The following is an 11,504-nucleotide window of genomic DNA, read 5'->3' on the forward strand; positions in this document are numbered from 1 at the left end:
TCACACTATTAACGTCGTGTGGGAGATTTCACACACGGCAGTGCTCAACCGTTTGACAGCAAACAGAGAGCATGGCTGCGTCCGAAACCGCATACTTACCTACTATATAGTAGGTGAAATACATGTATCTCAGCTACTATATAGTAGGTAAGTATGTGGTTTTGGATGCAGCCCATGGCTTAAAGCTGTCGTCTATTTACACGTATAGCATGACAAATAATTAACTGCACTTGAAGCTTTCGTAAAATAAAAAATGAAACACCCAAAACTGAAACACCCAAAACTTCCCATAATGAAGACCAACTGTATGTTGACACGTGAAATTCTGGTGGGCATGTCGGACAGCGTGGCGTGGGGAGGTAATGCCGTGTGCTGTTAATAATTTATGTTCTATAACATGTAAAATGGGAACGTGAAAGGAATATTCTAAAAGCAACTCATGTAAACACCTTAATCACAATGTTGTCTTATTCAGAATAATGTCAATAATTAGATTCCTGCTGTCCATGAAAATGCAGTAATCTAATTATTGACTTATTAATGGCACACTTCATTACTCCACGCCCCATGTTGTGTATCAACATACAGTTCGTCTTCGTTATGGGACCATACGCAGTTTCAGGTGTTTCATTTTTAATTTTACGAAAGCTTCAAGTGCAGTTAAGTATTTTCTCATGATATACATGCAAATAGACGGCCGCTTGAAGCCGTGGGTTGCGTCTGAAACCGCGTACTTATATAGTAGGTTTGCTCTTTTGTTTGCCGTCAAACGGTTGAGCACTGCCGTGTGTGTACGTGTCCTGTCGCAAAATGTAGTGAAAACTCCCACACGACGTTAATAGTGTGATTAAAGGCGGGTACATGTCATTAGTGTTCCTGTTTTGGTTTCTAATGAAAACACGTGCACGTAGCTTTTGCAGGCGAGCGTACTAGATCTTCAACGCATACCCGGCAAACATTTTCCAGAAGAAATTATTTATCCATCAGACAATCCGCGTGGCGAGGACGTTCTCCCCCAAGTATCGCGAGAGCACACGGCGTGGACATGGCCGCTGTACAGAAACTGAAAAAGTGTGCAGTGTCTCAGACTGGAAAACACACCGCGTCTGTCATTTTTCTTCATGGCTCAGGTGCCTTTGCTTTTTGAATTCTCGGTATTTAAGAGCTGGGACGTGTTTGTTTCTGAAGCAGTTTCTCTTTAGCCTCATTCCTCACCGCGTCGCTAGAAAAAGCTCTCCATTACTGCTCTCTCGCCCACTAACATCAGCTCAACTCGCCTACTGTGTCACAGTGACATGATGTTAATAAGCTCGTAAATATTGTTTACCCGCCTGAAACAACAACAGTAATTAAGGACAGACTCGTGAGAGGCTTCCAGAAGCAAGCAGGGTTGATGATGTGGCACTAAGAACCAGCTTTTTATTTTCCATGGCTTTTCCCATGCTTATATATTTCTTTAGGTTGATTTTATTCGTAAAAGATTTAGATTTAAAGTCAGAACGGTTTCCACAGGATTAACAATCGAGTTACATTCTTAAGTTCAAAGCAGTCACTGCATGTAGAGTTAAGAGGAAAATAAGTATATTGTGTATATAATAAACACTAGACCTCTGTATTGGACTGTATAGTAACTGGAATAAGAGTTGTGAAAGCAGTGACATGGAAGATAACAGTAATATAAATATGTATGTGTGTGTATAGTATTACATTTGCATTTACATTTATTCATTTAGCAGACACTCTTATCCAAAGCGACTTACAAATGAGGAAATACAAGCAAAGCGATATATCAAGTGGAGAACAATACAAGTAGTGCTACCATACATGATTTATAATTGAGTTCTAGAGAAGTAAAGAGTCGAGGAGGTGTAAGAGCCAGAGTAAGATTTTTTTTAATGATAATGTGGGTTTGACATTTTAGGTTTTAGTTAGGTGTTCACGGAAGAGGTGGGTCTTTAGCTGTTTTTTGAAGATAGTGACAGGTTCTGTGGTCTGGATTGAGGTTGGAACTTCATTTCACCACTGAGGAACAGTTAGTGTGAAGGTTCTGGAAAGGGATCTTGAGACACACTGAGGAGACACTACAAAACGTCGGTCGTTCACTGATCGCAGATTGCATGAGGGACTGTTATCCTCAAGGAGAGTGTTGAGGTAGGAGGGTGCTGTTCCAGATTAGGTCTTGTACGTGAGCCTCAAGGCCTTGAATTTGATGTAGGTGACTGTAAACAGTTATGCGGGTAAATAAAGTGTTGAGTAGTTGAGAGAGCTTTATTTCTGGGTTTCTCATGCAGAGCCTTTTTTTTTTCCTTTTCTGTTTTTCTTCCAGCTGATCTATCCTGTCAATTTGCATTTCGCCTCAGCGAGGGAATCCTCATATCACAGCCAGGCTTTGTAATTAAATACAGCTGTTGAACAGGATGATTTACTGCCATCACAAGGCAACAGGCATGAATGATAACAGTTTGTTTACACTCAGGCTCACCGGTGCCTGTACTTAGTCATGAGCAAAACTCGCTCACAGTCTGCACAAAAGTGCACAGATCGATTGCTCTTTAATAGATTACCTGTTGGAAACGCTTCATGCAGAATGGATGAGGCGTAAATGAGCCTGGACAAAGGTTAGCTACGTCCCAAACTGAGCTCTGCTCTATTAAATGGTATGTCACAATATTTAGACTCTCTCCAGAATAAAAATCTGCCCTCTGCTATTAACTTTGGTCCACTGTAGAGGATTACATGTTGTTTTTCTTTGTCATAAAGGCTGACATTCCAGTTCACATAGACTACTGTTTGTTTAAAAAAAAAAAAAAAAAAATGCATGCTCAAAACTTTAACTTTTTTTGTTTGTTTAATGCACAGGTTTTTGTGTGTGTTTGTATCATTGGCTATGTTTACATGCACATCAGCATTTCTATAGTAATGGGAATTTGGTAATATGCTAATTAGTATTGAGTCGCGTAAACGCCGCAATCCGATTGGCCGATTCAGATTAAGACAATATTCTGATTCCCCAATTTATGATTCCCACCCCTGGAATTTGTTGCATCTTATTCAGAAAAGCCACTGAAAGGAGATATACAGTATGCACAGACTCAGTCCACAAGGAATTGTGGGTTCTAATTGTGGGGTATTTAGGAATTGCAACTCGGGTATATTTACAACAACCATGTATACAGGAATATTCGGATGCCTGTACACATATAAATATCATATTACATTTAATCGGAATACGGCTGCAACACAAATACAGACCGTAATAAACGTGATTTGATGTGCATGTAAATGGAGCCACTGACGAACGCTAAATCTACATAGATAGTTATGTGAGCTCTCTTTGCACCTTAATGGCATATGTGATTTTTGCTTTACATGTTTAAGTGTCCATGCAAATTCAGTTTTCCACTCGGACAGCACTTTCACTTTGTAGAAAGATACAAATTTACATTTTGTGCTTTTTAACATGTGCGCTTACACGTTAACTTTAGAATCAAACCTTTTCTTGGGGAAAATATGAGTCTAATTGGATGTCCTTTTATTGATACTCTAAACAATAGTTTAAATTAATTGCTTTTTGTCTCAATAAGTTGCATTTAGTGCTTGTACATACATATAAAATTCATCATTTTGTATGGGACAAAAAGCTTTCAACACAAAACAAAGACAGATTTTGACCTGCATAAGTGAGGTAATGCATATAAAGTAACACACAGACAGATAAAAGTACCATTAAGCACAATCTGTGCCATCAGAAAAGAGTCTGGAACGGTTGCAAAGATGGCACATGAGCATGGTTTGCCATAGACCTGACAATAACAATGTTTCATCACAATAACAACATCAAACACATTCAAATCAATATAGGAATTGTTCCAGGAACAGTAAATCAGTGTTTTACAATGGCTGTGTAAGTGTGTGGATTTGAACCCTGTATAAATAATGTGAGGTCTGAATTGAAGTAGGAAGTCCAATTACACAACACTAGCACCATATACGGTGCATTGCCAAAAGTTTGTGGACACCTGACCATCAAACCCATATGTGGTTCTTCCCAAAACTGTTGCCACAAAGCTGGAAGCATGCAATTTTATAGAATGTCTTTATATGCTGTAGCTTTACAGTTTCCCATCACTGGAATTAAGGAGCCCGAATCTGCTCCAGCATGACAGTGCCACTGTGCACAAAGTGAGCTCCATGAGGACATGGTTTGCCAAGGTTGGAGTCCAAGAACTTCAGTGGCCTGCACACAGCCCTGACCTCAACCCCTCTGAACACATTTGAGATTAATTGGGAAGCGCTAGACACAAATCCTCACACCCACATTTCAAAATCTAGTAGAAAGACTTCCCAGATGGGTAGAGGCTTTAATAGCAGCAAAGGGGAGACCAGCTCCATGTTAATGCCTATGATTTTGGGAAGGCATATTTAGTCCAGGAACTTCAACCTTGTTTGATAATACAGCAAGATGCTCTGTGGTGGTGTTCCCTCCAGGGGAGGGTTCATCAAATATTGTGTTGGAGTATCGGTGCTGGTGATTTTGCAACCAGTATTTGAAGAAAAAATAAAAGGAAATAAAAATATTCTGCATCCCTATATGTTAAAATCTAAATGTCACTAGTGTTATTTTTATATAAGATTAAATGTTTATACTTATATAAATGTTTATACTTACATTTATAACATTTATACTTACATTTATAACATGGATATCAGGTTAAGCAAACCAATGCCACACTCAAAATTCCAAGTTTAATTGTGTAAACAATAACAACAAGGCAGCATCAACTGTGAACATTATCAGTAATTGACCTGCAGTCCTTCAGCTTCTGAATAGGCCTCTGAAAATTCAAGTTGTGGAACACTTTCCTGTTTTTTTTTTTTTTTGCTTACAAGCCTGGTGAAGATGTTGGCAGACAGATGGCCACAATGATCCCGATGAAGTGACCTGTGGCATTCCACAAGTGCTTTAAATGGTTAAAGCTCAGAAGAGATATGACCTGATCTTAAGTGTTCATTTGTCCAGCCAGTTTGCTGAAACTTTATCTGCAGTCACACAGTGGAGCAAAATTACTCCTGGCACATAATCTGCAGAATGCTAGTGGTTCTCACCCTTGCTAATTGTGAAATTCAGGGCATTATGGACATTATCTTGCAGCTTTGAATGAAAGGCTTTTAAAGGTAACCTGATTAGATAAAAGCATCCCCAGCAACCTTTTGTGTGATTGGCAAGTTGCAAAGCCTCACTGAACAAGTGGTATTGCTGGTCATAGACACGAAAAAAACTTGAACACTTTTTGAAAAAGGGCACTGAAGATTTAAACATGAAACAGGCACGGGCTGTTATAGGAAAATAACAAGCGAAATGCTTGGATTGACGACCAAGACACCTTCTATAAATGATAAATAAACATCTCTTCACTGAAAGCATTACCATATCAGTGACTATATGTTCTTACTTGTTAAATTACCACCTTTATTATTAGTCTTTATTATTATGAGTCTCTAGATTATGTAGAGCATCCGCTTTACACCTTGTTACTATAGAAATGATAATATAATAGAACAAGCAATAGAACTTCCTCCAGGTACTCCAGTTTCCTCGCATAGTCCAAAGAGGTTGATTGGCATCTCCAAATTCTCTGTAGTGTGTGAATGTGTGTGCGCACCCCATCCAGGGTGTCCCCTGCCTTGTGCCCCAAGTTCCCTGGGATAGGCTCCAGGCTCCCCTGCAACCCTGCATAATATAAGCGGTATGGAAAATAGATGGATAAATAGAAACCTGTCATTTGAATTACAGCAGGCATTATTGACAGAATTATTCAACACCTTTTGATCAATCAGATCAGATAATTCAACAGAGCTGTGGTATAATGGCTTTTAATAGAACCCAAAAACTTAAAATATCTCCTACTGTATTGCTTTGTTCTTGTATTGAATCGATATTTCAGTGAACTGTACTGTACTGAAATATAGTTGTAGGATGTATTGAAATGCCATCTTGTTTGTTTTATATGTTTATTAGGAGACACAGGGCAGGGATTACGAGCATGGGTTCGTGATGTTCTGGCACAAGACATGGCTTTTGAGCATATCAGAGTGATCTACCCCACTGCTCCAGCAAGGTAATTCATAATATTTCAGCTTCATACTTCTAATGCTGATATGATTTATTGTCATTTTTTCCCTTGAGGTTTGCATGGCCACATGCTAGAAGCCATAGTTGTCAGTTCAGTATATGACAAAAATACTTATAATCTTCTTTTTCTTCTTCTTCTACTTCTATTACTATTATTATTGTTATTATTAATCCTCGGATAGTTTCATGGTGAAATTTCTAAAGCCACTGAGAAACTTTGATTGGATTAAAAGGAGTACCCTGGCTTATTGGCTGCTTATTTGCCAAACCTGTGTCTTCTCAGGCCGTACACACCTATGCATGGGGCACTGTCTCACGTATGGTTTGACCGCTACAAAATCTCTCGTGACTGCCCAGAGCATTTGGAGTCTATTGAAGAAATGTGCAGTCATTTAGGAGCTGTAGTCCAAGATGAGATCCGAGCTGGTGTACCTATGCACAGGATGATTATCGGTATGGCTCTTATGTTCTTCTCAGACCATGCATCTCCCTTCCTTCTCTTCTATTGCTTTGCTCAGTCTTACATACTCTCGCACATCACTTGTTTAAAATGAAGTCGCGTTTCAGGCCAGCGCTGTTATATCTCTCCTTCACTGTATGAAGTGAAGAATGAAACTTATCAAATTTCTCATTCCTTTCATGTGTTGCCAATCGCAGGCTTGAAAGGAATTTTTTGGAAGATTCTCAGGTTTCTGCACAGCTTAATCTCAAAATATTTGAGTTATCAGTTTCACACATAAATCATTATGAAATAAAAATGGCAGGAAGTCGTGCTCTATGAGAGAATCATATACTAGTCCAGGTAAAGTTCCCTCAGGAAGTGTGCAGGGGGTTGTATGGAGGAGAAGTCACACAGAGGTTATATACTGTATGGAAGGACTACCAGAAATTTTAAAAAAAAAAAAAAAAAACTCAACAGTTGGGGAATGGTTACCTGTCAAAGAAAGTAACCTATAAATAGGGAGAAAAACAAGACCTTGTGTGAAAGGATCTGTGTGGAAGGACAGAAAAGCCCCTGAACTTCATTCCAGAGAAAGTGATTCAAAAAACACATGTTCCTGTGAGACTGCTGAAATATTATCTTCCTAAATCATAACATTTTGTCATTAACCATAAATACTCATTGGAGTCACTCTGCACGCTGGAGAAACAAAGTGGTCTGTTCCCTGAGTCCACTCCTAAAGCTGATGGACTGACAAGCGCCAGAACTTTCCATGGAAAACATTTTCAGGAAGATGAGAAATCATAGGCTATTGTATATGTTTTTCAATCTTTTAGGTGTATTGATCCCTGGGAAAAGCCCTAGAGAAATGAGGTTTCAAACACACATGCAAGCCCTCTAGCCAAACAGCTAAGGTCTCAGGAGAGGTTTGGAGGTAGAGGTGGTAGTTTGAAGACTGGGAAATATGCTTCCACTGGAAAAGAAATAGATCTGTCTTTACTTAAGCTGTAGCTAATTAAGACACAGTTTCTTAGACACTGATAATCACAATTCTCATGTCATCACTGGCTGATGGTTAAAATACATATGAACGCCGTGTGATCTTCTTTCATCTATCACTTTGCTACAGTGAAGGGTGCTTATGCATATTCCCAGATGTGCCAAAATTTGCCCAAATGTGTGAAATCAAAGACAGGCTCATGGAATTTCAGAAAAAATGGAAGTTGGATGATATGGAATTCAGGACAAGCTTTCATTTGCTTTGTCTTTTTTTTTTCCCGCAGTCCACGTTGGCTTTCAAGCTAATCTACTGTAGTTCACAGGGACTTTCAGATGCACAATGCTGTCTGTGTATGTAGGATACAAATCTGTCACTTAGCTTTTGCTGCGAGCGCATCATCACATCAGAGCCACAGAGCAAAATTAAATACGGCTGCTTAAGAAAATTTGCTGCCTAAGCTTGGAAACCGTTCAAAAGGCAGAGTCGCAGAATTTACAAGTGAGTAGGATTGGCGTCATAATGTGAGTCATTAGCTTCATAATCTGAATGTGCTGTTTTGACCTATTGAGGTGGCTTCTCTATGGGCGGAGCCATGGCATTACACCTGTCCTGCAGGTACCACCAGGATGTGGCTGGAGTCTTTGCACTGTCCAGTTTCCTTAATAAGGACTCAGTTGTATATCCGGTAAATATATCTTTTAGTCACTTTTATCAGTCTTTTTCTAAAGCTGTGTGTAAATGTTTTCGTATGCCAAACAAAACAAAAAAAATTCCTGCCACATTTACAAAAGTTTTGGCAAAGCTGATTTTCCACAAAACTCTACAAGGAAAAGCCAGCTGCCATAAGCACAGACTAACTCTTCCTCCTTTAATACGGCAACATTTATTTTGTCCTAATTGAATGGCTAGATCGTATTCATCATAATATTTTGATTTGCTTTGGTTTGCTTTCTTTTGAGTTATGAATATGAAACTGAGTTTCACAAAATTCACAAAATGTGTGTGTGCAATCAAAATAAACATGTGACTTAACCATGGTAGCATAATTCATAAGAAATTTTTTTGCAGCAACTCAGGCCAGTTATATGATTTGGAGACTATGCATTGAGGCTTACATTAGTGTGTGTCCTTATACAAGAATTTATGTAAACATTTTTATGAACTCACTGGATTTACTTGAATACCAAATTTTAAAAAATTTAATCCACTGCTGGTGTGTCTCACTGACTATGTTTACATGGATAGCGGTAATCAAATTATTGACCTTATTCTGAATAAGACCATATTGTGATTAAGGTGTTTGCATGAGTTGCTTTTAGAATACTCCTTTCATGTTCCCTTTTTACATATTATAGAACATAGATCGATTAACGGCACGTCATTACATCCCCACGCCACGCCGTCAGACGTTCCCTCCAGAATTTCACGTATCGACATACAGTTCGTCTTCATTATGTTACCATATACAGTTTCAGGTGTTTTGTTTTTAATTTCGGGCTGTGTCCGAAACCGAATGCTTACATACTATATAGTAGCCGAAATGCATGTATTTCGCCTACTATATACATGTATTTCACCTACTATATACATGTATTTCGCCTACTATATAGTAGGTAAGTATGCGGTTTCAGACGCAGCTGTGCTCTCATGTTTCCCGTCAAATGGTTGAGCACTGCCGTGTGTTTGTGTCCTGTCGCAAAATGCGGCGAAAACTCCCACACGACGTTAATAGTGTGATTACGGTGTTTACATGTCTGTAATGCACTTCGATAATGTGACTAAAATAGGAATACTCCACATGTCTTGATTCGATTTTTGTGTTTAATGCGAGTATGACTTAGTCAAATTAAGGTCATCAATAATCGCTGTTTACATGCTAGTTTCTTAATCAGAGTATTGTCTTAATCAGGTTAATATCGGATTATTGTTGTCCATGTAAACATACTGACTTATACTGACTCAGACATACTTAAATGATATCTTATGGTCCAACTTGGCTACACGTTGCAGCGTAGCAGCCTTTCATGGCACGTTACACATTTTTCTCAAAGCTCACTTCAGTTTGCTCCTACCACAAAAAATAACCTCAGTGCACCAAGCATTACAGTAAAAGCAAAATCCCAGCCTTCTGCTTCTTGCCTCTTCCTCCATGTGCAGGCTGTTGAAGACGCAGTAGGACGTCACCTACCAGAGCTTCTCCAGTGTCATGGCACAGCCGATGAGCTGGTGTCCCATGCCTGGGGCGAAGAGACCAGCACGTTGCTGAAGAAAGCTGGCATGGCTACCTCTTTCCATTCATTCCCAGGGCTTAACCACCAGCTCTGCCGGCCTGAGCTGGAGCTCCTACGTGCCTGGATATTGAAGAAGCTTCCATCTGAAAGCATTTCCATTGCCAAATCCTGAGCTGTAAAAACTTCACTGTTTTCCTCTGCATAAACTGAGTTTTAATAAATTGTTCTATTTGTTGGGTATATTGACCTGCAGTGTGTATTTTCTATGTAATAAAAAAATGTTTAGTTTGTTCTGTTTTATAAACTGCTGAATACATTGCACCTGCTATCGATAATTTGTTTACTATGCAACATATTCAGCTTGTGAAAACATCCATGTGTATAAATGTGGGTTAATACAGCTATAAAACCTTTCTCTGGTGATTGCGCTCTATGTACATGTGTTGCCCTTGAAAAAAACTGCAGTTATTGTGCACATTTCCCAGCTGGCACCAGGAACCACATTAAAGTGTTGGCTGAAGACAGTGCCGCGGTGCTGGGATGGCTGTTTCACCGAGCCTGCTTTCACTCATTATAGTTGTGGTCAGGCTGGAGCTGCAGGTAGAACTATCACACCAGAAAGCGGGAATGCCACTCAGCTTTGTGGTCTGCAGTTGGATTCCTACCCATTTGACACCCTTTCCGTTTCCTGCAGGCTTGTAGTAGATCCCTCGTCTTCACTCTTCCGTTTTCCCCTTAAGCACCGATATCATTCTTTCTTTTGAAATCTGTTAAACACGTGTTTGGAGGTCTGGGATGTTTGCTCAGTGGCCTACAGCAGAGATCGCTTCATTAATGGTTATTAGGTGGAAATGTTTAGTGATTTCTGTGTGTTTTTATTGAGGTTGTGTTGATCCTTAACTTGGATTATGCAGAGGGGCCACAGTGTACCTATAAAGCTTTTTAAGAAGCACAAACTTAAATTGACATAGTAGTGATGGACTGTGTACAAGTATGTTTATATGAAAACGAGTAAGGGTATCGAGTAATGAGTAATGAGGTTGATGATCTTCGCAGTTTCTCCATTAAATGACTTGATAGTGGCAGAGGTAGCTCAGTAGTTAAGACATTGAACTTCATGAGTTCAAATCCCAGCACCACCAGGCTGCCACTGTTGGGCCCTCGAGCAAGGCCCTTAACCATGAACTGCTCAGTTGTATAAATGAGATATGTAAGTCAGTCTGGATAAGGGCGTCTGCCAAATGCCGTAAATGTAAATGACTTCCTATGGAAAATCAATTACATCACAAGATGACATATTTAAGGGTGGTCTTATTGATTTTAATGGCAAACATCTACAGTATCTCACAAAAGTGAGTACATCCCTTACATTTTTGTAAATATTTGATTATATCTTGTAATGTGACAACACTGAAGAAATGACACTTTGCTACAATGTAAAGTAGTGAGTGTACAGCTTGTGTAACAGTGTAAATTTGCTGTCCCCCTCAAAATAACTCAACACACAGCCATTAATGTCTAAACCGCTGGCAACAAAAGTGAGTACACCCCTAAGTGAAAATGTCCAAATTGCACCCAAAGAGTCAATATTTTGTGTGGCCACCATTATTTTCCAGTACTGCTTTAACCCTCTTGGGCATGGAGTTCACCAAAGCTTCACAGGTTGCCTTGGAGTCCTCTTCCACTCCTCCATGACGA

The 11,504-nt window shown here is 39.4% G+C and overlaps 1 protein-coding gene across 1 annotated transcript; it reads left to right on the plus strand.

The window, feature by feature from the left end:
- The first annotated feature begins 974 nt into the window (after positions 1–974).
- lyplal1 (lysophospholipase like 1) lies at positions 975–10,046 on the plus strand. Its single transcript, XM_017481429.3, has 5 exons — positions 975–1,130; positions 6,020–6,119; positions 6,417–6,586; positions 8,145–8,260; positions 9,733–10,046. The coding sequence occupies exons 1-5, from the start codon at positions 1,046–1,048 to the stop codon at positions 9,976–9,978; spliced, it is 717 nt and encodes a 238-aa protein (XP_017336918.2). The 5' UTR covers positions 975–1,045; the 3' UTR covers positions 9,979–10,046.
- The last annotated feature ends 1,458 nt before the right edge of the window (positions 10,047–11,504 follow it).

The sequence above is a fragment of the Ictalurus punctatus genome, chromosome 1 (genome assembly GCF_001660625.3).
Source record: "Ictalurus punctatus breed USDA103 chromosome 1, Coco_2.0, whole genome shotgun sequence".
NCBI classification, from domain to species: Eukaryota; Metazoa; Chordata; class Actinopteri; order Siluriformes; family Ictaluridae; genus Ictalurus; species Ictalurus punctatus.